Source organism: Rhinopithecus roxellana, chromosome 2 (assembly GCF_007565055.1).
Source record: "Rhinopithecus roxellana isolate Shanxi Qingling chromosome 2, ASM756505v1, whole genome shotgun sequence".
Taxonomy (NCBI): Eukaryota; Metazoa; Chordata; class Mammalia; order Primates; family Cercopithecidae; genus Rhinopithecus; species Rhinopithecus roxellana.
In genome coordinates this window covers 110,148,241-110,175,489 of record NC_044550.1, presented here as the reverse complement: position 1 = coordinate 110,175,489, position 27,249 = coordinate 110,148,241, and the positions used below count along the sequence as shown (strand labels likewise).

The 27,249-nt window shown below is 37.8% G+C and overlaps 1 protein-coding gene and 1 non-coding gene across 2 annotated transcripts in view; one reads left to right on the top strand and one right to left on the bottom strand.

The window, feature by feature from the left end:
- Positions 1 to 27,249, top strand: part of TRAPPC11 (trafficking protein particle complex 11) — a 55,132-nt gene that overhangs the window by 10,738 nt on the left and 17,145 nt on the right. Inside the window, exons 6-23 of the mRNA XM_010377919.2 lie at positions 4,990 to 5,089; positions 5,445 to 5,518; positions 7,761 to 7,857; positions 9,661 to 9,794; positions 10,444 to 10,591; positions 13,040 to 13,133; positions 14,283 to 14,362; positions 14,453 to 14,531; positions 14,612 to 14,666; positions 15,000 to 15,145; positions 15,382 to 15,443; positions 15,569 to 15,701; positions 16,908 to 17,038; positions 22,383 to 22,538; positions 24,052 to 24,239; positions 24,690 to 24,838; positions 25,008 to 25,129; positions 25,697 to 25,816. Coding sequence (XP_010376221.1) covers positions 4,990 to 5,089; positions 5,445 to 5,518; positions 7,761 to 7,857; positions 9,661 to 9,794; positions 10,444 to 10,591; positions 13,040 to 13,133; positions 14,283 to 14,362; positions 14,453 to 14,531; positions 14,612 to 14,666; positions 15,000 to 15,145; positions 15,382 to 15,443; positions 15,569 to 15,701; positions 16,908 to 17,038; positions 22,383 to 22,538; positions 24,052 to 24,239; positions 24,690 to 24,838; positions 25,008 to 25,129; positions 25,697 to 25,816 — 2,068 coding nt within the window. The remainder of the gene's footprint in view (positions 1 to 4,989; positions 5,090 to 5,444; positions 5,519 to 7,760; positions 7,858 to 9,660; positions 9,795 to 10,443; positions 10,592 to 13,039; positions 13,134 to 14,282; positions 14,363 to 14,452; positions 14,532 to 14,611; positions 14,667 to 14,999; positions 15,146 to 15,381; positions 15,444 to 15,568; positions 15,702 to 16,907; positions 17,039 to 22,382; positions 22,539 to 24,051; positions 24,240 to 24,689; positions 24,839 to 25,007; positions 25,130 to 25,696; positions 25,817 to 27,249) is intronic.
- On the bottom strand, positions 5,900 to 6,006 carry LOC115895827. The gene has a single exon (XR_004055932.1). It is a non-coding gene; the product is annotated as a U6 spliceosomal RNA (small nuclear RNA).

Sequence of the window (27,249 nt, the reverse complement as noted above, 5' to 3'; positions counted from 1 at the left end):
AGGATGTCGCCATACACTGTACAGTGTACAGGACAGCCCTGCACAACGATTACCTGACTGAAATGTCAGCAGTGCTGAGCTTGAGAACCCTACCTTAACCATCAGTGACCTTGCCTGCCTCAGCTTTCAAATTTAGGCAGTTATGGATTCAAGACAAACAGAGGATGGGGCCCTGCCCTTAACCACTTGTAGTTTTGTTGTGGATAATGAAACATCTGCATAAGGAGTACTTTGTCAAAATAACAGATGTAAACAGCAAGTTCCCTGGGTCCATAGCCTCCAGTGTGTGGATACGAGATGGGGAGTGCGTGACAGTCCATTGGGGATAAGGAAACACACAGACCCTTTCTTCAGATTTATAGTTTATCTTCAGAGGGAGAGTAACGCTGAATATCAGGACATCTTCATCTCATTGATCTGGGAGGGAAGTAGCAGAGCTACTGATGGCACACTTATTCCTGTGCTTTCAGAGCCTTTTGAGGTATTACATGTACATGCTACAATGATTTCATTAGTGTTTTTTTAAGTGTCAGAATGTTAGAATCTTTGTAAAACTTGTATAGGCCGGGCGCGGTGGCTCAAGCCTGTAATCCCAGCACTTTGGGAGGCCGAGACGGGCGGATCACAAGGTCAGGAGATCAAGACCATCCTGGCTAACACGGTGAAACCCTGTCTCTACTAAAAACTACAAAAAACTAGCCAGGCAAGGTGGCAGGCGCCTGTAGTCCCAGCTACTCGGGAGGCTGAGGCAGGAGAATGGCGTGAGCCCGGGAAGCGGAGCTTGCAGTGAGCTGATATCCGGCCACTGCACTCCAGCCTGGGCGACAGAGCGAGACTCCGTCACCAAAAAAAAAAAAAAAAAAAAAAAAAAACTTGTATAATGCATTGGGAGTGATTGTGAAAATATTTTGTATTGGAGAAGTTTGCTGATCATTTCAAAGCAAAATACAGGAGTTGTCCAAGTTAATGATTCGAGTAAGCATTTTTCTTTTATTAAAAAGTAAGTTTTCCCAACGTTCAGACCTTTCCTCTTAGGAGAGTAGGCTGCCTGTGTCATGCTTACTAGCAACTGTTTAAAAACCACACACATATTTTGCCTTTCAAAACAAAGGTGACAGTTGAATAATGAGTAAGAAAGCAAATGCTTCTCAGAGAAAAATTGTGCTATAGAGAGAACATGCCAAAAATGGCTCTGGAAAATATTGGAAGCAGTTTTCTTTTCTTTTCTTTTTTAAGATGGAGTCTCATTCTGTCACCCAGGCTGGAGTGCAGTGGCACGATCTCAGGTCACTGCAACCTCCGCCCCCCAGATTCAAGTGATTCTCCTGCCTCAGCCTCCCAAGTAGCTGGGATTATAGGCCATCTTGACCTGGCTGGTCTCGAACTCCTGACCTTAGGTGATCCGCCCACCTTGGCCTCCCAAAGTGCTGGGATTACAGGCGTGAGCCACTGTTCCCGGCCTTGAAAGCAGTTTTCTAATTAGTTTAAAATTATTTGAAGCAAAGAATTTCAAAGAATTTCAATGGGCCTGAACTCCGTTGTTAAAAATACAAAACAATGTATGCAGATGTACAGATCCGTGCAGTTAGATTTTTGTCTCTGATCTTTGTCTTTCCATAAATTAAAAATCGGAACTGCTGTAAGCATTTGGCTGGGCGGGGATGATATTGAAGCAGTATTTCAGTCTCCCTTCTGTCCCCTTTTACTGAAAAGGCTGGAGGGGAAAGGTAAAAAGGATGTAAGGACCCCACCCCTCATCCCTCCCAGCCCCAACTGCTGCTCCTGCTTCTGCTCTTGTGCCTTTTATTTGCAGTCTTTAGCACAGGATCTACCTTCAATATAACTTCCTTTTAAGTACACAGTAGTTCCTCCTTTTGTCCTCCAAAGTTGTGTGAATGTTTTTGCCTCTTAGGTACTTTACAAAATTCAAGAACACCCCTTTTAGACATAAATCTGCATCTATAACTTAGAAGCTACAATGTCCTAGAGTGTCCTTTACCTGAAAACTGGTAGCTCCTCTCTTTCCTGGAATCAGTGCTAGTTTTTCAAAGTTAGTTGCAGTGGCTAAAATATATGTTTGTATGCTCTGAAAAATGTGCTTACTTGATATGTTAGTGCAGTGGTAGCAGAAAATGGACTCCAGGTGATTTTTATATTATTATTGCTAAGAGTAAATATACGTGTTTTCTAATAAGTTAGAATAGGGAGCAGTTTGTAATTAAAAGTTTAACCTTAATTATCTGGTAGGATAAATTCTATTTCAGGACAGGTCAAACAATAAAATATAGATAACTGTGTGCGTATTTGTATATAGGTATGTACGTGTGCATCTTGTCTAGCTCAAAACAAGTTGAGCAGGTTCCTACCTTCATAAAGAAGCTGATTTAAATGTGGAGACCGAAAGCATCCTTGTTAAATCCCACAGAGCACTGCAAGTGTAAATTCTGTAATATAGTTTGTAAGTTTTACAGGATTTCAGAGAAGAAATGAATAGATGCGATCTGGGAAGGTTTAAGGAAGAGGAAGGTCTGCAACTTGCTTGAAGGTGTGGATTAGTGGGAGGAAGTAGTGTTTATTTCGGACAGAGGAATGTCATAAAAAAGCATGGACATTTGAAGTTCAGCTGGTTTAAATCACTAAACGGGAAGAGTGAATCAGTTGGATTTTTTTTATTGTAGAACAAAGAACACTCAAGTTCTCTTTCCTTAAAAGACCATTCTTAATTGTTTGGTGTTGCCTTAACAGCCTAATGTTTGAGTATCTGGTAAAAAAATTAGTCTTTTCACCAACCCCCTTATGTCTTGACTAGATTTGTCATTTCTTTGTTTATGTTTGTGAATTATAAGGTTATAAGGTTTTCTCCAAATGAACCTCAAATAATGAAGAAGTGTATGAATTAAAAAGTGGAAGCCTTACAACACTTACGCTCTGTATCCCGTGATGTCTCTGTAGCCTGTCACGGTTAACGTGAGGGGAAGATTTGACTCTGTGTCCCTCAGTTTAGAGGAAATAATAGCACTTACCAGGCCTGCTTACTCTCAGTCTTCTGTATTGACTGTTTAACGGGTATTTTATCTCTTAAGTGCACATTCAGCTTGAAAACTAAAACCACACTTATCTTTGGTATTTACTGAGACAATCTAGATTAATAATACTGATTCTCTATTTGAGAAGGATTTTTTGTTTTTGTTTTTGTTTTTTTAATCATTCAGAATAGCCTGTAGACATATTTCTGGTTACCATAACATTAGACATTCTAGTCAGTGCCTTGTTGCTGTTTGCAATTTTTTTTTTTTTTTTGAGACGGAGTCTCGCTCTATGCCCAGTCCGTAGTACAGTGGCGTCATCTCCGTTAATTGCAAACTCCACCTCCTGGGTTCATGCCAGTCTCCTGCCTCAGCCTCCCGAGTAGCTGGGACTACAGGCGCCCGCCACCACACCTGATTAATTTTTTGTATTTTTAGTAGAGATGGGATATCACCATGTTAGCCAGGCTGGTCTCGATCTCCTGACCTCGTGATCTGCCTGCCTCGGCCTCCCAAAGTGCTGGGGTTACAGGCGTGAGCCACTGCGCCCGGCCCCTATTTGCAAAATTTAAAGGACAGCTTAGGTTAATACTATTCCTTCACACGTTATTTGGTTCACGGTTGATTCTAATTTTGTCATATTTTAACATTTTTAAAACTACAGTTTTGAAAATAGAAAAAAGAAGGCCGGACATGGTAGGGGCTCGTGCCTGTCATCCCAACACGTTGGGAGGTTGAGGCAGTTGGATTGCTTGAGTCCAGGAATTTGAGACCAGCCTGGGCAACGTGGCAAAACCTTGTCTCTACAAAAAATGTAAAAATTAGCTGTGTGTGGTCATGTCTGCCTGTAGTTCCAGCTACTCTGGAGGCTGAGGTGGGTGGATCACTTGAGCCCAGGAGGCTGAGGCTGCAGTGAGACTTGATCCCACCACTGCACTCCAGCCTAGGCAACAGAGCGGGACCCTGTCTCTAAATAAATAAATAAATAAAATTGTAACCTAGAAAATCAAATTTAAAATACAATATCTGATATTTAAGTTCATCTTTTATCTGGCTATGAGTTCTGCTTTCTTTCATGCCCTAGGCAGATAACTCCTAATGACTTCTTTTCACCAAAGAAAACTTGAGTTGTGTATCCATCTCTGGTCAGATTTTCTTGTTCCTGTGTAGGTGATAGAATGATGGACGACTTAAATCACACAAATGTTTTCACCTTATTTGCCAGTTCTCATTTTTGGTTCTTTGCCCATTAGTTTTCTTATTCCTTTAAATTCTAAATACTAAAATCACAAAAAATGTGAGATCTAATTGAGTAATAACTTTTTTTCAGACTTTTTATAAAAAATAAAATAGTAGGGCAAATGTCCTTTTAGAGATTCCGACCAAATTTTAGGCCGGGAGCGGTGGCTCACACCTGTGATCCTAATCCCAGCACTTTGGGAGGGCAAGGTGGGTGGATCACTTGAGGTCAGGAGATCGAGACCAGCCTGGCTGGCCAACATGATAAAACTCACCTCAACTAAAAATACAAAAATTAACTAGGCGTTGTGGCACATGCCTGTGGTCCCAGCTACCCGGGAGGCTGAGACACAAGAATCGCTTGAACCAGGGAAGTGGAAGTTGCAGTGAACCAAGATTGTGTCACTGCACTCCAGCCTGGGTGACAGAGCCAGACCCTGTCTCAAAAAAAAAGAGATTATCAAGTGTTTATGAGTCAGAAAAAGGTATTTTTATTTGTTGTATCCTATATTATAAATAATTTTAAATGGCTTTTGGATGGTCTTGTTTTTAGACTTTTTAATCTGAAAATTCAGGTTATCTTTTGCTTCACTTTGTCTTATTCATAATGTAAAATAGATATTTCTGTCACCGTTTTACTTTCAGGTCTCACAAATATGATTCTTGAAAAGTTTGGTTTAAAATAACTGTAATATTTAAATGCTGGTTTGGTTTTTTTTAACAGATTGGAAAATGCCTTTTATGAACATGCACAGACTTATTACTACACTGAGATCAGAAGAGTGAAATCTCATAAAGAATTTTTGAATAAAACAACACACCAGGTACGTGATTTTTTGCAATAATAGAAGCATTCTAGAGTGGATTATTACTATTTTTGAGGTGATTATTACATGTTGTTAATACTTTAATGTTTTCAATGCTTTCAGCATTTCTAAAGATTTTTTTAAAGCTTTTAAAAATTAATTTGTTTTTAAATTAGACTCTTTGCTCTTAAAGTTCTTAAAGGTAGATTTTTATAGCCTTCTTAACTGTACCCTTACTTGTGGGAATAATTCTTGGATTTCAATTTTGAATATTTTTCTTCATTCTTTTATGTTTCCTCGTAATAAACATTATTATAATTTTCACATTTTAAATAGAATATGTTTAATAGTGATTTTTTTTGTCTCTTTTTAGCTTTTATTTGTTAGGCATCAGTTCAAAATAGCTTTCTTCAGTGAGTTGAAACAAGATACACAAAATGCGCTGAAGTAAGTTGTTAAGCTTTCAAACTAAATGTTTCCTATTTTTATATTAACAATAACATGAAATGGCAATTTCTGAATCTCAACCAAACTATAATTAATTTTAAAGTGTTCATATTGCTTAGATTTAGGAATTAGTCTAGAGATGAATGGAATATAATATTTTAGGATTTTAAAAAATTTTCATTTTTATTACTGGAAGTAAATTTCATTGTGTCATAAAGCTTTCTGGTTTGATTAATTAAATTTTGTGAGCCACAGAAATGTAATATTAAAATTTCCCCCATCTTCTTGACTATTTTTTATGTGTATATTCAGTAAAATTCTTGAAAGACACTGATTTAAACATTATCTAAATCAGACTTGACTTTTTTTTCCAAAATAAATTTTTATATGTACCTCTTCACGAATTTGCATGTCACCCTTGTGCAGGAGCCATGCTAATCTTCTCTGTATTGCTCCAATTTTAGTATATGTGCTGCTGAAGTGAGCATCAGACTGTTGATTTTTATAGGTTTGTATTACTAGTACATTTATTGAATTCAAGTATTTTTTAATTTAAAAAATTTTAATATCAGTTGCATCATTTTCCATTTGAAGTCTCTGCTTAGAGCTTTGAAGATTAGTTGCAGATGTGTTGGCAGTGGTTAAACATTTTAGTCCTTTGCTTTTTACCAAGGAGAATTTAATGAAACTTGACCTCTTTGTAGCTTTAACTCCGTTTTTGAAGACAAAGGTATTAAAAAACAGCTATTTATCCCAGAATTGAGGAGGGGAAAGAAAAATAGAAATAAATAAAAATAATTTTAGTATTCACAGGAATATTGCAGAAATATCTTATCTTTGTTGTTTTGAGAGGTTTAAGGACCAGAGCACCAAGTTGTGTTTCCTGAATCTCAACAACTTCATATAACTGGCTTTAATGTAGTTTATTTGTATTGTTTTGAGACAGAGTTTTGCTCTTGCTGCCCAGGCTGGAGTGCAGTGGCACGATCTCGGCTCACTGCAACCTCTGCCTACCGGATACAAGTGATTCTTCTGTCCCGTCCTCCCGAGTAGCTGGGACTATCAGCACCTGCCACCACACCCAGCTAATTTTTATATTTTTAGTAGAGACAGGGTTTCACCATGTTGGCCATGCTGGTCTTGAACCCCCGACCTCAGATGATCCGTCCGTCTTGGCCTCCCAAAATGCTGGATTTACAGGTGTGAGCCACTGCGCCTGGCCTGTGGTTCATTTTTATGGATGGTATTAGTTTAAATTCTCCAATTTCAGTTCTGTTCAAAAGTAATTCTGGAAAGAAATACTTTTACCTGGAGAAGCTATGAACAGACTTTTTCTATGAAAAGCCTGTTTTGAGATTTTCTCATTACCTTCCATGTGCAAGGTAGGCCCTGTTCCTACCAGGCGCTCCTTTCTCACTATCCTTCTCCTCCGTATGAGCTGCCCTGAGGACATTTTTCCCTCCTCTGTAGACTTTCCCTGAGGCCAGTAATATTCACTTAACCTGTAGAGGTACTTGGGGTTAAAAAGCTGTTAACCTGTACTGTCTTTTTTTTTTTTTTTTTTTTTGAGATGAAGTCTCGCTCTGTCACCCAGGCTGGAGTGCAGTGGCACAATCTCAGCTCACTGCAACCTCTCCGTCCTGGGTTCAAGGGATTCTCCTGCCTCAACTTCCTGAGTAGCTGGGATTACAAGCATATGCTACCACACCTGGCTAATTTTTGTGTTTTTAGTGGAGACGGGGTTTCACCACGTTAGCCAGGCTGATCACAAACTCCTGACCTCGAGTGATCCGCCCACGTCAGCATCCCAAAGTGCTGGGATTACCGGTGTGAGCCACCGTGCCCGGCTGACCTGTGCTGTCTTGATATCACCTTTGCTAATACAATTTCTATTTGTTTGAGAGCCTGTAATGGTACTTTAAAATACTTATGTTTTTTAGCAGAATGCTCATTTTTCTGGACAGTTGTCCAGTTTCCTTTTTTAAGTTACCTGTTTGTTATTGACCAATGTTGATGATGAAAATAACAATGCACATGTCGTGGTTCTATTCTTTATGAAATCATTGATTCCTCTCACATACATTTGTTAATAGCTCATTTATCAGGAAATCAGAGATTGACATTATTGAGCTCTTGAGCACTAAGAAATGTTGAGTAACTATTCTGTTATTTCTAGTGATTTGGTTGTAGAAATTGTTTATTAAACTAATTTATATCATTATTAACCACCCTCCCCATTTAGGAATTATAGGACCGCCTATAATCTTGTACACGAATTGAGAGCCCATGAAACTAATATTCTGGAAATTAAGACTATGGCAGGATTTATAAACTACAAGGTAATAGTTCTGCTTCCAAATACAGGGAATTTGTGTTTAAATATTCAATGATCTTTTTAAAATTTGAATATCAAAATCAGTTTCTTGCTCTGAAAAGTTAGTATTTGATTAATTATGATCTCTCCTTTTATATCCTTTTTCTCAGAAGGGCCTTGATTCTTAGTAGCCTATTTACAGTAGTTGTGTTTTGAATTGATAAATTCTAGAGGTTTCTAAAGTTTGGAAGGTTTTTTAGTTTTTGTTTATTTGTTTTTCAGTGGGAGCAAGGAGGAGTTGAGAAGAAAGCTGCCTGTATTACTGAGTTTTAAAAGATAAAATTATTAGAACTATGTGACTCCTTCTTGGTTTAATGGCACAGAAAAGGTGTATCTATTCACCTTAGAGGAAACTTTTTTTTTTTTTTTTTTGAGACGGAGTTTCGCTCTGTTGTCAGGCTGGAGTGCAGTGGTGGGATTTCGGCTCACTGGAACCTCTGCCTCCCGGGTTTAAGCGATTCTTCTGCCTCAGCTTTCCGAGTAGCTGGGACTACAGGCATGCGCCGCCACACCCAGCTACTTTTTGCCTTTTTAGTAGAGATGAGGATTCACCATGTTGGCCAGGATGGTTTCGATCTCTTGACCTCGTGATCTACCCGTCTTGGCCTCCCAGAGTGCTGGGATTACAGGTGTGAGCCACCGTGCCCGGCCAGAGGAAACTTTTATACCTACTGTTTGAGCATTTTATTTTGAGATTGTGCATCACAGGAATAGATGCCCTCAGAAGTCAAGCAACAGCTATTTGGTTTGATTTTAGTTTTTTCACATTTATATTAAAGATGCCTGACACTGTGTTGGTGATGTATGGCCAAATAGATGCTTTAATTCACTGTTTTTTTTCTAATAGGAAAAGATTAGAAACAACCCAATTATAAGTGATTGGTTATGTAAATTATAACTGTAAACAAAGGAATATTAAAAGCTATTGAGAATAAGGCAACTCTATGTAGTGATATGGAATGATACCCAAAATATATTGCCAGATGAATAAAGTCACAGATTAGCGTATTTAGTGTGATGTTGTTATTTGTATAAAAACAATAGTTTTATAGAAAGGCACACACATACTTATCTGTGTTTAGAATATATCAGGAAGCATATGGCAGAAACTGCCTCTAGAAAGGGAAATTAGATGGCTGAGGGGCAGGAATGGATGAGACACTGACTTCTAATATGTTCCTTTGTACTTAAAAAATAAAAGTGAAAATTGTAACAAGCATATGGAAATACATTTAGGCTTTGTTTCTTCCTTTTTTCCTTTTACCCCAAGTACGTAAATATTAGTACTATTTTGAAATAGCATACCAGACACAAAATTTTCAAGAATTTCTGTAATACTTGTTTGATATAGAGGTAACTTTGCTTTAATTATGCTACAGAAAATCTTTAGCTTTATGGCAAATCTAAAACTGAAAATTGATCAGTCTTCTCTGTTACGTGTTGGACATCGTTTATTTTAGTCCATCTTTATGTTCTTCATTGGGGATAATTTAAAATTCTATTCCACATTTTTTAAAAGCTTTTCTAAAGTTTAGAATAAATTATGTACAAACACTGAGTTATTTTATTTCATTTCTAAAAGGCATATATAACCTTTGGTTTCAGCATAACCATTCTGATGAGGAAAATCAATTGTATTGCAAAGAGCTTCAGAGAAGGAAATTTCATAGTCTTTTTTTAATGTGATTCTCAAAATAGTTTTTAAATGAATATGCCTTTTGACTTTCTTTCTTTCCCTTTATTTTGGGATCAATTTTACATTTTGCAGATCTGTAGGCTGTGTTTTCAACACAACACCCCATTAGATGCAATTGCTCAGTTCCGGAAACACATCGACTTGTGTAAGAAAAAGATTGGAAGTGCAGAGTTGTCTTTTGAGCATGCTGCATGGATGTCTAAACAGTATGTTTTACATTGTACTTTTAGAATATTTTTAAAAATAATATATAGTACTTGGAGAAATAGCATGGACTCTGGTTCTAAAACTGAACCAGGTTTTTGGTCACTAAGTAGGTTTTTGATGATGTAGCATAAGTATGTTTGTATGTTTCTGGTAATACTGTAGATTGATACTGTTTGTATACAGTTCCTTAATGGCAATTATTTAGTTCATGGTACCATCTTCTTCATTCAACATATATTTATTGAGTCTCTACCATGTGTCTAGGTCCTGAGGATATAGCAGTAAACAAAATTCCTGCTGTCCTGGAGCTTACTTTTTGAGAATGAAGTTTAAAAATTGCTAAAATGAAATTGTTCCCAGGAACTTGGGTGTATTTATTTGAGTGGTAGGAACTATATTGAGATCTAGTTTGATGGTATATTTATGAAGACTTGTTAGAAGAGATGACTTAAATATAGAACCTATCTGTAACCTACAGTTAGTGTGTATTAATATTTACACAGAAATTACAACAAATATTAACTGTTCATCACTAGCACCATTTTAATACGATCTGCTGAGGTTAAGATTCCCAGGATGAATTACCAGAAATAAGCTTCTTTTTCTTTTCATTCCTTTTTATTTCTTGATTTTTTTTTTTTCTTTAAGATTCCAGGCCTTTGGAGATTTATTTGATGAAGCGATTAAGTTAGGGTTAACAGCTATTCAAACTCAGAATCCTGGTTTCTATTACCAGCAGGCAGCATACTATGCCCAGGAGCGGAAACAGCTTGCAAAAAGCCTCTGTAACCACGAAGTAAGTTACTGACTCCATATTATCTAGCACGTAGAAAAGTTATTCTTCTTTTGAAAGAAGCTAGAACTGATTGGTGTCGATAATTTTTTCCAAGTCTTTAAATTTAATGAGTTTTTATTTTTTATAGTTTTAGGAATTACATTGATTTTTGGTTTTAGCCCGAGTACTCTATTTTCACCTGTGAATTGAGCAGACATTTTTCTTTGAAGAACTAATTTATTTTTGGCAGTAAGTTAGTGACTATTTAGACAAGAGAAAATTACTTTAAAGTAAAAGCCGCATTTTCATCCTTGTTACACTATAAATCCATTGTTTTGTTTCTACGATCACTGCTGTAAGAGTTTGGAAATATGTTTTGACCCACTGGAGGGGATAACTTTTGACTTCTTTCTCTTCCTGGGGTTTCCTGTATGGAGACTCTTTTTTGGAGACGGAGTCTCGCTCTTGTTGCCCAGGCTGGAGTGCAGTGGCGCAATCTCGGCTCACTGCAGCCTCCACCTCTCGGGTTCAAGTGATGCTCCTGCCACAGCCTCCTGAGTAGCTGGGATTACAGGTGCCCGCCGCCACGCCGGGCTAATTTTTGTACTTTTAGTAGAGATGGGATTTCGCCATGGTGGCCAGGCTGGTTTCGAACTCCTGACCTCTGGTGATCCGCCCGCCTTGGCCTTCCAAAGTGCTGGAATTACAGGCGTGAGCCACCGCGCCCGGCCTCCTGCATGGAGACTAAGAGTCTGAGGAATAGTGTTAATTGCATAGTTTCTTAAACTTGATATTTCATTTTGCCTTTTTCTTGGATAATTACGTTTAGATACCAGTTTTCCTGTAAACACCTTTAAAATAAGAACGTGGTATACATATTTAATACATTTTTATTTATAGAGTTACATCAGTTTATTTTCACTTAAAACCTACAGTTGTCTGAAGATGAGTAAATATTATCAGTAGTACTATCTTTAAAACTGTTCTGGCCGGGCGCGGTGGCTCAAGCCTGTAATCCCAGCACTTTGGGAGGCCGAGACGGGCGGATCACGAGGTCAGGAGATCGAGACCATCCTGGCTAACACAGTGAAACCCCGTCTCTACTAAAAAATACAAAAAACTAGCTGGGCGAGGTGGCGGGCGCCTGTAGTCCCAGCTACTCAGGAGGCTGAGGCAGGAGAATGGCGTGAACCCGGGAGGCGGAGCTTGCAGTGAGCTGAGATCCGGCCACTGCATTCCAGCCTGGGCGACAGAGCAAGACTCCGTCTCAAAAAAAAAAAAAAAAAAAAACTGTTCCAAAAACAAATGGATTGCATATTAATACTTAATGATTTTTTTCTCTGAAATGATGAGTTAACTGTTTTTACCATGTTATTTGTATGATTTATAATTTTGTTGTATGTATTATATTTCAAAAGTTTGGCATATTCTAATTTGAACACAGTATTTTAAAAAGTGATTAACACTAGATTTTACAAGAATGTAAGGAACTGGACATTAATAAATATCGTTGGTTAAAATGTAAAATAATATTTCCATCAAATAATAATTTGAGAAGCTTTAAAACTATGCATATCTTTTGACCTAGAATTTAATTTTTGGAGATACTAAGGCAGCTAATAAATTCTGAGATAAGTACCAAAATTTATTTATACAGTTGTTCTCACAGATTTATTAATTGTAAAATAGAAATAAGATGAATAGCTGTAGGGAATTCATTAAAATATGCACTAGCAAGCAGCCATGAAAAATGATGTTTTAGAAGAATATTTAATGCTGGGTTAAATATACAGAATATATTTAAATGAAAGAAGGAGGTTGAAAATTAATCATTAACAAATTTTTGCCTGTGAAATCTGGAAGAATGATAACATACTTTCTTAATAGTGGGAGTTGGTAGTAGGTTTATAAGTAATTTAGATTTTCATCCTTTTCCTTTGGATGTTTTCTACATTTTTCATGTGTTACATTTTGGTTTCAGAGGGAAAAGTTAAAAAGAAGAAAAAGCACTGTAAATCTGTCAGTTCTGGTGCCAGAAATATTCCCCCACAATACAGCATTTAATACAGAAGTGATAAAGAGGGGAAATAGTGTCTTCTTTGTAAAACTCCTTGTAACATTGTTTTCATTTACACAAACAGCATGTATGCATGTGGAATAAATATAGAACATAATTTGTAATATAGTTTTACTGGTTTATTAGAGCAAAGATTTAAAAAAGTGAAGAAATTACTGTGAAATATTCGTGAGAATCAGATTGATTTTTATAAGACTACCTAAATATTAAATGAAACATTTTTAGCTTAATTTTTGTTAAAATTTATGTTAAAATATTCACAAATTTGATAATTGAATGTATGTTTGGTGGTTGTATTTATGAAAAGTTTTTTGTTCCATCCAAGATTGGGCAAGAGTTGATTTGCAATGAGTTCCATAAACTATTATTTAGGTTTGTGTTTTAATTTACAGGCCTCTGTAATGTATCCCAATCCTGATCCCTTAGAAACACAAACAGGCGTTCTTGACTTTTATGGACAAAGATCATGGCGACAAGGAATTCTAAGTAAATAATTTTTCCCTCTATCCTTTCCTCTCAACCTCAAAAGGCAGCAATAGCTATAATAGATTTTCCATTGGCTGCACGTGCATAAGAAATTATGTTGAAGTAAAAATGTGTGCTTTTTAAACACTGTTTTCATTTTTAGAATGCTTTGTGTGTATCACTACATCTTAGAGTGACTTTATAATTAAAGTCGTTGATATGATTAAAACATTTATCTGGGTGTGGTGGCACATGCCTGTAGTCCCATCTACTTGGGAGACTGAGGCGGAAGGATCACACCTGTGAACAGCCACTGCACTCCAGACTGGACAACATAGTGAGACCTCATCTCAAAAAAAAAAAGTACAACATTTGAACATCTTTTGTTTTAAATGACACATGCCACTGCTGTCTTATTTCAATATTTTAATTCCAGTTAACTTTAACAATTGATTTGACTTTTTAAAACAGCATTAACTTGTATTACCTTAACAACAATTTCTCTGCATTTTTTTAATACTTTATACATAATTTTAATTCAAGCAATTGAACTAGAACTGTTAAATTACTGGCTAGGCGAAGTGGCTCATGCCTGTAATCCCAGTGCTTTGGGAGGCCAAGGCAGGAGGATTGCTTGAGGCCAGGAGTTTGAGACCAGCATGGGCAACATAGGGAGACCCCATCTCTACAAAAAAATACAAAAATTAGCTACACATAGTGGCACGTGCCTGTAGTCCCAGCTACTTGGAAGGCTGAGATGGGAGGATCACTTGAGCCTAAGAGGTTGATGCTGCAATGAGCTGTGATTGTACCACTGCACTCCAGCCTGGGCAACAGAGCAAGACCCCATCTCAAAAAAAAGAAAAAAAGGAAATGATTTAATCTCCAGTGAGTGTATCCTCTATAGAGGATGATAGTAACATTGCTTTTCAGATCATTGATTCCAGTAGGTAGAAGAACATGGAGCTCAATAATGTTCCCATCAGAACAGAACACAGAAGTTTCCATGTTAATAAAGCTGCCTCTTAGCATCTTTAAGATTCTAGAATGTTGAAGAATCTGAAATGATTATATTAAATAAAGGTTTCAAGGAGTGTACACATACAATATTCATGTGAACATTTATATTAAATGAGCTATCTAGAATGGGTTGTGTCTCATCTTACACAGGTTTTGATCTTTCTGATCCTGAAAAAGAAAAAGTGGGAGTTCTTGCCATTCAGCTGAAGGAGAGAAATGTTGCTCACTCTGTAAGTTTTGTGTCCAATATAAACTATTTTTTACACTGTTAAAAAAATATATTTGTATTGCAATGTTTTGCACTCTACTTTTTCTACTAGGAAGTCATCATAACTCTCCTGAGCAATGCTGTCGCACAGTTCAAGAAGTATAAGTGCCCGCGAATGAAAAGTCACCTAAGTATGTATCCACAAACGTCACCATTGCATGCAACTTTGAATGACTTTAAATTACATACATAAATCTTCTTTCCTTTATAGTGGTTCAGATGGGAGAGGAATATTATTACGCAAAGGATTATACCAAAGCTTTGAAGTGAGTCTTGTTCACGATTTACTTTTACAAGTATTTGGATTATCTGAAGTGAAATTGAAATAGAAATCGGTGTAGAAGGAGTTCGTATTTTCACGTTTATTTCTATTGCTGTTAAACTCCATTTTGTAATGTGTTTTCAAGTGCCATTAATGGCACAAACTTTTTCAGCATTTTAAGAAATCTCACGTTTAGCTAAATAGGAGAATAGCTGTTCAACCATCTCAGTAAGATTTTCTAAACTTACATAAAATGAGGAAAGTACTTTTTTCTCCATGAACTCTTCAAACCCTTTCTTGTGAAGCCGGTTCAGTATTACATTTTGTCTTCTTTGAGGTTGCTGGATTATGTGATGTGTGATTATCGGAGTGAAGGGTGGTGGACTCTGCTCACGTCTATATTAACTACAGCTCTGAAGTGCTCCTACCTCATGGCCCAATTAAAGGATTACATTACTTACTCCCTAGAACTCCTTGGCAGAGGTAACCTGATGTTTTTTGAGTAAAATTCTTGATATATAAAATTATTTAGTACCTTTAAGCTTTTTAAAATTTAAAGAATAATTCGGTTCCAGATAATTAGTATACTTTTACTATGTGCATATCACTGTGCTTAGTCATCTTAAAGAAGTATTTTATAAAGTTTTTAAAACAATAAATGGGGGTAGTAGACTTAATTATAAGTACTTACAATGTTTTTCCTTCATTCTTCATACTAGCTTCAACTCTGAAAGATGACCAAAAGTCTCGGATAGAAAAGAACCTCATAAATGTTTTAATGGTAGGTTGGAATTGTTTATATAGAGTGTGGTATTAGGAATATGTATACCTATATCTATATCAACTAATGCAAGTCGTGGTTTTTTTTCAACTAGTTGAATGAATGTTAACTCTGTGTTGATGCAGAATGAAAGTCCTGATCCAGAACCCGACTGTGATATCTTTGCTGTGAAAACTGCTCAGAAGCTGTGGGCAGACCGGATTTCTCTGGCTGGCAGCAATATTTTCACAATAGGAGTACAGGACTTTGTGCCATTTGGTAGGTAGCTAACATCTACAGTATGATATCAGAGAAATTGTCTTTCTCTACAAAATGAATAGATGCGGAATAATAAACATAAAAGTCAAGAAAGAATTTTCAAAGTAGAATCATGTTATAGATAAACTGATTTTTGTGTGTGTATCCCCTCAGTGACTTATAAAGATAGTTAGGATCTTAAATACTTAATTTATGTTTTAAGATATACTTTGCTCATTTGTAGTTCAGGTGTTATTGGAAACACTTGATACTTATTTAAAAGGTTGTGCTTTACTGTCTAGGTGGGTATTTTGAAATAATAAATTTATTTTCTTTTTCGTTTAAAATCTTGTCATCTACATTTCAAGAGTAGCTGTATTTTTAAAATTAAAGATGGTTTTGAAGCTATATTTATTTAAATTTTATTTTATATTATTTATGTATTTATTTTATTTTTCTTTTTTGAGACAGGGTCTCACTCTGCTGCCCAGGCTGGAGTGTAGTGACGTGATGTCAGCTCACTGCAACCTCTGCCTCCCAGGTTCAAGCGATTCTTCTGCCTCAGCCTCCTGACTAGCTGGGATTACTTACAGGCGTGCACTACCATGCCCAGATAATTTTTGTATTTTTAGCAGAGGTGGGGTTTCACCATGTTGGCCAGGCTGGTTTTGAACTTCTGACCTTGGGTGATCTGCCCGCCTGAGCCTCCCAAAGTGCTGGGATTACAGGCATGAGCCACCACACCTGTCCTATTTATTATTCTTTTTGAGATAGAGTCTTGCTCTGTCGCCCAGGCTGGAGGGCAGTGGTGTGACCTTGGTTTACCACAACCTCCACCTCCTAGGTTCAAGTGATTCACCTGCCTCAGCCTCCCTAGTAGTTGGGATTATAGGTGTACACTACCACGCCCGGCTAATTTTTGTATTTTTAGTAGAGACAAGGTTTCACCATGTTGGCCAGGCTGCTCTCAAACTCCTGACCTCAAGAGATCGCCTGCCTTGGCCTCCCAAAGTGCTGGGATTACAGGCGTGAGCCACTGCGCTCAGCCTAAATTTTATTTTTATAATAAAAAGAGCTCATTTGTCAACTTGAAATGCCTTAAGTGCAGAAGTCAGTAAGAATGGTCAGTGCAGATGTATCTTTCTGAAGAATGAATTTGGTTGACAGGATGTTGTGGGTCATGGGTATCTGGTTGTGCATAACGCAGCCCTTGTGTTTTATTTCTAGTACAATGCAAAGCCAAGTTTCATTCCCCAAGTTTTCATGTTGATGTTCCCGTTGAGTTTGATATTTATCTGAAGGCTGATTGTCCACATCCCATTAGGTTTTCCAAGCTCTGTGTCAGCTTTAATAACCAGGTAATGGTGCCGTTTCATGTGTTTTTACCACGTTTATCTTATTGTAGCTTGTGTTAACCTAAATGAAATGAGCTTAGTGAATTTTATGTCTGATGGTTTCATAGTAACAAATGAACTTTGATAAGGTCTATTTAAAAATATATTTCTAGGGCCGGGCATGGTGGCTCATGCCTGTAATCCCAGCACTTTGGGAGGCCGAGGTGGGCAGATCACAAGGTCAAGAGATCGAGACCATCCTGGCCAACATGGTGAAACCCCATCTCTACTAAAAATACAAAAAAATTATCTGGGCATGGTGGCACGTGCCTCTAGTCCCAGCTACTTGGGAGGCTGAGGCAGGAGAATCACTTGAACTCGGAAGGTGGAGGTTGCAGTGAGCTGAAATCATGCTACTGCACTCTAGCCTGGGCTACAGAGCGAGACTCTGTCTCAAAAATAATAATTTATATATACACACACACACACACACACACACACACACACACATACACATATATATTTCTAAACTTCTAGCAATTCAAGTTTACATTTTGGTTACTCCAATTTTTGTTTTCATTCTATGTTTATGAAGTCTAAGAATTCTCTGTGTTTGTGTGTGTATATATGTACCCACACAGTATATGTATATATATATACTTTTTAATTTTGTCTTTTTTGAAACGGGGTCTCGCTCTGTTGCCCAGGCTAGAGTGCATTGGTACAATCATAGCTCACTGTAGCCTCAACCTTTTGGACTCAAGAGATCCTCCCACCTCAGCCCCTTAAGTAGCTGGAACTATAGGCACCTGCCCCATGTCCAGCTAATTTTTGTATTTTTTGTAGAGACAGGGTTTCGCCATGTTGCCCAGGCTGGTCTCAAACTCCTGGGCTCTAGTGATCCACCGACTTCAGCCTCCCAAAGTGTTAGGATTACAGGTGTGAGGCATCACATCTGGCCTTATATTTTTTTATAATGTATACTTGAATTCCAAATAAGTTATGTTCGGAATGAATAAATTTTTTTTTTTTTTTTTTTTTTGAGACGGAGTCTCGCTCTGCCACCCAGGCTGGAGTGTAGTGGCTGGATCTCAGCTCACTGCAAACTCCACCTCCCAGGTTTACGCCATTCTCCTGCCTCAGCCTCCCGAGTAGCTGGGACTACAAGTGCCCACCTTCTACCCTGGCTGGTTTTTTGTATTTTTTTTTTTTTTTTTAGTAGAGACAGGTTTCACCGTGTTCACCAGGATGGTCTCGATCTCCTGACCTCGTGATCCGCCCGTCTCGGCCTCCCAAAGTGCTGGGATTACAGGCTTGAGCCACCGCGCCCGGCCTATGAATAAAATTTAAAAAATAATTTGGTTTATATTCTACTTCAGCATTATTAGTTAATGTTACTAGTTTATGGTTATAAAACTAATTTATGTTTGATATTTAAAAAATTGAAATGGAATAGATGGATATAATGTGAAAAGTAAATGTGTGTCTTTCCACTCCATTCTCCCACACACCCTCTATGTTAACTTCTTGAATAACCTAGACATTTTCTGGGCACGAATATATGAGCAACTTTTCTTCTTGCAGAATTGGGATCGTATCGTATTTCCTGCGTTTGAATATATTTGAAGCATTATATAGTATATTGTCAAGTACTTCATTACAACAGTGTTATTATCTCACTTAGTAGATAATCATCTTTTGATTACCCAGAAAGTATAGTGAGTCTTTCACCAACAAGCATTTATTGAGAGTTATGATATTCTTAACATGCTGAATCTGAGTATAGCATATGTCGACCTCATTAAAATGTAGGCATTTTGGGGACAAGGGCCAGGACAGAATCAAAGATTGTCCAAGTAGGTAATGAAGACTAAATGACGTTGTATAGGCAAGGAGGAAGTACAGCTGTAGTACGCATGCTGGAGAAAAGGGAGGGAGTTCCAAGAATGAAGATGAAATTACAGTAGGTCCAAAAGATGGGAGGGGAGAACATGTTTGGCAATGAGAAAACACTGCATGGAAACAGAAGTGCACAATCTGTGTTTCTGGTGAAGTCAAGCCTCACTAGATCAGGGGGTTTATAATGCTGAGTATGGGAAATAAGGCCAGGTGGCTTAAAGGAACCTTGAAGAGTTAAGCGGGGATAGGCTAGCAAACAGATGTCTCTCAGGATTTATTCATTCTTTTATCTGTGTTTTATTTATTGGATGGTGATAGAGAAACGATGTTATCTGTTTTATTAGAATTTGATTCATAAGAAATGAAAAATATCTCTAATATAAATGATTAAATGAAGCTGGGTCACCTGAAGATCAGTATGTTTTATTCAACTTCAGACCCTTACCCAGGGACTTCCTCTAATCAGTTTGAGAATTTTATTTTATTGTGTGTGTGTGTGTGGTTTTTTGTTTTTTGTTTTTGTTTTTTTTTTGTTTTTTTTTGAGACCAGGCCGCACTCTATCTCCCAGGCAGAGTGCAGTGGCTCCATCTTGACTTACTGCAGCCTTACTCTCCCAGGCTCAAGTGATCCTCCCACTCCAGCCTCCTCTGAGGAGCTGGGACTACAGGCACATGCCACCATGCGCAGCTAATTTTTGTATTTTTTTTTTTAATAGAGATGGGGTGTTGCTCTTTTGCCCAGGCTGGTCTCGAACTCCTGGGCTCAAGGAGCCCACCCACTTCAGCCTCCCAAAGTGCTGGGATTATAAGTGTGAGCCATCATGCCTGGCCCAGTTTCAGAATTTTAAAGCAAGAGCATGAAATTTATTCTTAAAGTTTCAAGAAACTTTATTCTAGTAGCAAAATAGAAACAATATCATGGAAGCCAAATAGAGGCTCTTTATATTAATCCACATACAAAAGTACAAGTATTGGAATTAAGATGCTGGTATTGGGCATGGAGATTTAGGGATACAAGAGGCATTTAAAAATAGATAAATCTGCATTGCCGAGTACATAGAGTGGCTGAAAAGTGGGGATAGGATGAATGAAGGACAGGAGCTCTTATACATGCCCTTTCCTCTGCTTGAATTGGTTTGCCCTCCTCTCCGACTAGTTCATTCCTCCTTGCCTTTTCTCACTTAAAAGCATCACTTCTTCAAGGAAGCCTCCCCTGACTTACATGAGTGAATCACTTAGCCAGGCTCTCATAGCCTTAGTAGTACTAATCACACTGTGGTTTCACCGTTGTCTGTGTGATTATTTGGTAAATTACCTGTTTTCCTTACTAGAATCTAAGCTCCACAAGGGAAGAAGGGCAGAGGTTTTTTTGTGTGTGTTCGTTTGTTTTGTTCGTTATGAAATTAGGGGGTCAAAACAAGGACTCTTTTTTTTTTTTTTTATTAAAAAAAGATACTCTTTTGCACAAGCTGGAGTGCAGTGATGTGATCATAGCTCATCTCAGCCTCAAACTCCTGGGCTCAACTGAAGTATGGGGACTCTTATTTTACTTTTCCCTTAATAGCCTACTATTTCATTTCTTTTCTTTCCTTTTTTTTTTTTTTAACAAAAAACATAAACTTCTATAATTAAAAACTAATAAAAATGCTAAAATGGAATATAAAGCAATTAGTTTTAAAGTTTAGATTATATTCTGAATATATCTTTTTTTTTTTTTTTTTTTTTTTTTTTTTTTTTTTTTTTTTTTTTTTTTTGAGGCAGAGTCTCGCTCTGTCGCCCAGACTGGAGTGCAGTGGCCGGATCTAAGCTCACTGCAAGCTCCGCCTTCCGGGTTTACGCCATTCTCCTGCCTCAGCCTCCCGAGGAGCTGGGACTACAGGCGCCCGCCACCTCGCCCGGCTAGTTTTTGTATTTTTTTAGTAGAGACGGGGTTTCACCGTGTTAGCCAGGATGGTCTCGATCTCCTGACCTCGTGATCCGCCCGTCTCGGCCTCCCAAAGTGCTGGGATTACAGGCTTGAGCCACCGCGCCCGGCCTCTGAATATATCTTATTTGAAATTCAAAATACAGGCCAGGCACAGTGGCATATGCCTATAATCCCAGCACTTTGGGAGGCCAAGGTGGGTGGATCACTGGAGGTCAGGAGTTCGAGACCAGCCTGGCCAACATGGTGAAACTCCATCTCTACTAAAAATACAAAAATTAGCTGGGCTTGGTGGTGGGTGCCTGTAGTCTCAGCTACTTGGGAGGCTGAGGCATGAGAATTGCTTGAACCTGGGAGTTGGAGGTTGTAGTGAGCTGAAATTGTACCATTGCATTTCTAGCCTAGGCGATGGAGTGAGACTCTGTCTTAAAAGAAAAGAAATTCACAATATAAACCATAAGAAAAAAAGTAGAGTAGGTTTTATAAGCATGGAATAGAAATGAAAATTAGTGGGAAAGTATAAAATTTGAACTGTGTAAGAGTTTCTATGAAGGTAATTTATATGCTGGGATTGAAGATGGCTCTTGGAAAGGTCTTGATATTTATTGAACAGGTGAGAATGGTGATTCCATAGATAGAAACATGAACGATGTCTTCCTTTACTCATCTATGTGGATTGTTCTCTTCTGGGAAGGCAGATGCACATTCACTTTGGGACATGCTGAGTTTCAGGTGGTAGTGGACATGTCCTCTAGACAGTTGTGGATATAAGCTTGTAATTAAGGAAATAAGACAGAATAGGACAACTGTATGTGAGAGATACTAGCAACAATGACGTAGTGTATGTGGAAACAAATACATTTTCCAATGAAGTGAACGTAGAGAGAAATGAAGACCTGAAAGAAAGCAAAGGAATGGGGCTGGGCTTGGTGGCTCACGCCTGTAATCCCAACACTTTTGGAGGCTGAGGCAGGAGGATCATTTGAGCCCAGGAAGTTTGAAACCAGCCTGGGCAACATAGTGAGACCCCATCTCTACAAAAAATAGAAAAATTAGTCAAGTGTGATGGTACATGCCCATGGTCCCACCTAGTTTCGAGACTGAGGTGGGACTATCCCTTGGGTCCAAAAGTTTGAGGCTGCAGTGAGCCGAGATCATGCCACTGCACTCCAGGTGGGAAAAACAGGAAGTAACTAAGCAGGACGAGAAACCCTAAAGATTATAGCATCACAGAAGCCAAGTAAAAAAAGGCTCTTCGAGAAAAGGAGGTGATAAGCAGTAGTGTCCAGCACAACAAAGAACAAGCTGTTTCTCTGGGAGAGAGGTATCTAAATATTTTCAAAAAGCAGCTCATGTGTAGTGAATTGTTTTATTGCGGCAGTCGTGAGTGGATAAGCGCCTCTATCTGGCATAAAAATACTTTTATAAGTAACCCTTCATAATGCTTCAGTGTTTGTGGAGTTAAAACTAAATGAGCTCCAAAGCACTCGGCATTTAGTGTTAGCAGACATCTGACATTTGATGACCTCTCTTCACCTCTTTCAGGAGTACAACCAGTTCTGTGTAATAGAAGAAGCATCCAAAGCAAGTGAAGTTTTAGAAAATCTAACTCAAGGAAAGATGTGCCTAGTTCCTGGTAAAACAAGAAAACTGTTATTTAAGTTTGTTGCGAAAACTGAAGATGTGGGAAAGAAAATTGAGGTTAGTTATGAAATTTGTTTAAAAATATTTTTAATGATAAAAGTATGTTTATATCAGAATATTTTAAATAATACAAAAGCTTATTAAGTAAAAAATGAAAATCTTCTACCTGGACTTCCTAAAGGAAACCATTCATAATAGTTTGGGAGGTTTCCTTCCAGACATTTTTCTGTGAACTATTTGTGGTATAAATTTTTTTTCAATTAAAAAATTGAGAATATATGTAATAAACTGTAGCTGGCTTTTATCACTTGATAGTGTATACTAGATATTATTTCTTGTTAGTACGTAAACCAATCTTGTTTTTAATGACTACATAGTTAAGGAGTTTTAAACAATGTATATTATGTAATATAGCAAATAGATTTTTTATGTTATTCAGACTGAATATCTTTTGATGTTTAAACATTACTGAGTACATATTCTTAAAGAAAAATGAGCATATATATTTTAAAGATTGATATAGTATAGATAATTGAAATGCCTTTTAGAAATATAGGATCTAGGTAATGTCTTTATTGAGCATAAACTCTGGAGCCAAACTGTATGGGTTTAAATTGCAGCTCTCTAGCTTACTAGCTTGTGGCCCTGGGCAGTTACTTAGCTTCTTTGTGTCTTCTCAGTGTATTCATCTGTAAAATGGGGATCTTAAGAGTACTAATCTCTTAGGATTTCATGAGGATTAAATCAGCTAGTTAATGTAACTTGCTTGGAATAGTGATTAGCACACAGTAAGCACTCATTGAGTGCTTGTTTTTCATGACTTGAATGGGAATGGTTAGTTAGCTAATCTAAACTTGGTACCATTGCTAAGATAAATGGTTTATAAAGTTGTACTACCAGTGTTCCCATAACAGTTTCTGTGAACATGTTGATTCTATTATTCACCAGTATCCAGAATTGTTTGCTTATTCATTTAAAAAAAAAAAAAAAAAAAAAAAACTTCATGATTTTGACTAAATGCCCTAATTGCATATTTGATTTTTTCATGCCTAAGGAAACTTACCAGACATAAATTATAGTGAGTAAGCCTATTTTGAGTCCTTTTGTTAATGGTTTTAGTTGAATAGAGCATGTATTCAATTAATAAAGCATTTTATTGCTAATACTATAAATATTTTCAGGAAAAATATTTGTGGAATCAGAAATTAGGTTATAATGTATCCATAGCCATCACAATATTTATTTCATTCAGCAACCCCTAATTGAGCATTCGTTACATCAGGGACTATGCCAGATGCTAAAATCATAACACTACTGTACAATCAGCCTCTCAGTAGAAAGTCAGGTTATTGTCTCTGTTTTAAAGGTGAAACCTGTTTAAAGTTGGAACCCAGAGCGCAGTTAGTCTCTGTCCCAGCCCGAGTAATACCTTAATAGCAGGTGTTCTGACTTCTGTCACACTGGGGTCTCTAGATGAACTCCATGGTCTAGCCGTCGACGATGTAAGTTTGGTGAGAGGGGATGGTGACAAGCACATACGAGATGGCATTTCTGACACTTTTTTTTTTAGATTACTTCAGTGGATCTTGCTCTGGGCAATGAGACCGGAAGATGTGTGGTTTTAAATTGGCAGGGAGGAGGAGGAGATGCTGCTTCCTCCCAAGAAGCCTTACAGGCAGCTCGGTCTTTCAAAAGGCGACCTAAGCTACCTGACAATGAAGTTCACTGGGACAGCATTATAATTCAGGCAAGCACGATGTGAGTCTGCTTTCCTAAGCTGGTATTAAAGGTCACCCTCTTATTTCTTTAGCTTTTTTTTTTTTTTGGAGACAGAGTCTCTCTCTTGCCCCGGCTGCAGTGCAGTGGTGTGATCATGACTCACTATCGCCTTGACCACCTGAGCTCAAACGATCCTCCCACCGCAGGTGCCACCCTTGCCTTCCCCAGTAGTTGGGACTACAGCCAGGTGCCACCATGCCTGACTAATTTTTGTATTTTTTCTGGAGATCAGGGTCTTACTATGCTGCCCAGGCTTGTTTCAAACTCCTAGGCTCAGACGATCCTCCTGCCTCAGCCTCCCAAACTGCTGGGATTACAGGCCTGAGCCTCCACACCCAGCCTCTTATTTCTTTTAAATACTTTATTTAAATAATTTATTTGCTTTTTTTTTTTTTTAATCAGTTACTTAGCTAAAGTTTCTTTTCAAAGGATCATTTCCAGAGTTCCAAACATTTCTGTACATCTGCGACACGAGCCCCCTGCTCTGACTAATGAAATGTATTGTTTGGTGGTGACTGTTCAATCCCATGAAAAGACCCAAATCAGAGATGTGAAGCTCACCGCTGGCTTAAAACCAGGTAAGCATTCCTTTTTGTAAGTTTGATCCAACATTAAGTAAGCATCAGGGATGTCAACTCTAGGACTCTTGTTTAAAAGAAGGTATGGCATAGTGCTCTTCACACAGTATTGATTATTGGGATAATGTTTGAATTCTTTGTTTTGAAGAACCACTATTAACTCTTTTAGGACAGGATGCCAATTTAACTCAGAAAACTCACGTGACTCTTCATGGAACAGAACTGTGCGATGAATCCTACCCAGCTTTACTCACTGACATTCCTGTTGGAGACTTACATCCAGGGGAACAGGTAAACTTGGTCAACTGGGATTGAGGAGGAAATCGATTAGTTTGTAATTTTAAATATATAGTGAGTTTTTAACAGTTCAGAGCATTTTAACAGCATATTCTTGGACTGAAAAAGCGATTTAACTAATGAACATTTCATACACATTTTACATACTTAAATGTGTAAAATGTCTTAAGCAGTTTTTCTGCAAGGGAATTTAGAAAACATGCTTAACATGAATTAGTTGGCTAATAAAATAACCATTGTTTGTAACTTAGTGCAGTAACTTCTCAGTCAACTTCTGCTTCCAAACTAGATACAAAAATGTTTTGGAAGTTGCGAGTAATAATTTCTAAAAGATGCAGTAGTAATGATCCCACCCTTATGCTGTGGCTGGAGTGTAATCAGAGGGCTCTTCTACAGTGGCAGCTTTGGTCAGTTACATTGTAACGTTCTGTAAAAGTGATAAGGAATTTAGCCAGTTAGTATAGATAAACTCTAGAAGGTGGGAACACTATCCTAGAATATGTATCAAGAGGAAATATCTGTAAAATTAAATATTAAATTACAACATTTATTTTGTTACAGCTGGAAAAAATGTTGTATGTTCGCTGTGGAACAGTGGGTTCGAGAATGTTTCTTGTATATGTTTCTTATCTGATCAATACAACGGCTGAAGAAAAAGAAATTGTTTGCAAGTGCCACAAGGTAATTTTTTATAACTACTTTATGAAGCGTCATATGTGGAGTAGTCCCATTCTGTGTTATTTTAGTGTAACTATAAAATAAGCAGCTTGGGTGCTTATAGTCTGTTATAAATTTTAATTAAACTTTTTAAAAAATCACTTATGTTGAGTTTTGTTGAGGCTGGCATTCACTGCTCAAACATTAAACAGAAAATTGGCTTATGTGGCTTTTTTTTTTTTTTTTGAGACGGAGTTTTGCCCTTGTTGCCCAGGCTGGAGTGCAATGGCACGATCTCGGCTCACTGCGACCTCCACCACCCGGGTTCAAGCGATTCTCCTGCCTCAGCCTCCCGAGTAGCTGGGATTACAGGCATGCAGCACCACGCCCAGCTAATTTTTTGGATTTTTAGTAGAGATGGGGTTTCTCCATGTTGGTCAGGCTAGTCTTGAACTCCCAATCTCAGGTGATCTGTCCACCTTGGCCTCCCAAAGTGCTGGGATTACAGGCGTGAGCCACTGTGCCTGGCCTATATGGCTTTTCATATAGAGGATCAACAGATTTGAGATCTCAAGCAAATCACACATGAGATAAAATCTGTAAGTTGACTTATATATAGAAGGTTCTGGAGAAAAGGAGGTCTCCCTTTGAAAAAAATGTTTCTGTTATTAAAAAATACTGGTAAAAATTGGTTTTGGTAAGTGCACATAAAAGTGAAAATACAAACGATCACAGTTACAGTTCACAACTCGAAGGCAACTGCTAAGTCTTTGTATTTCTTTTTGGTCTCTTTTCTGTTTCTAGAGATTTTGAACAGGCCATGTTTCTGAATAGATTTAACTGTGCTGTATATAATGTTTATGTTCTCTTTCGTTAATAGAACATTGTGATACGTAGTATCTTCTTGGTCCTGACAGTAATGTTGTCTTAGTTTTCTCTTAGGAATTGGGTCCTCAACCCAGCAGAGCAGAAGGCCTAGCAGTTTGGGGATTTGTAGTTTTGTTACTGCACAGAGTCTGGGCTGTGGGCTGTTTACAAGTCATTAGGAAAGAAAACCATCTCAAAATTGTTACTATTTTCCAAGTGGGAGAGAAGAAGGCATGTAATGTACTGTTGAAAATTTCTCATAGCCTGGTATAATACATAGAGTCCTATATGGTAACTTAGGAGATAAGGGTGCCAATCTCAGCACATTATATCTATTGTCTCATCTGGTTTTTCTAACAACCCTGAGGATTATGAAACTGGGACTTAAAGAGACTGTATGAGTTGAGCATCCCAAATCCGAAAATTCAAAATCCAGAACTTTCTGGATTTTCAGATTTTCCAAAATCTGAAACTTTCTGAGAGCCAGCATGACACTCAAAGGAAATGCTCCCAGGAGCATTTTGGATTTGGAATGCTCAACCAGTTAAGTATAATCCAAATATTCCAAAATCCAAAAAATCGGAGACACT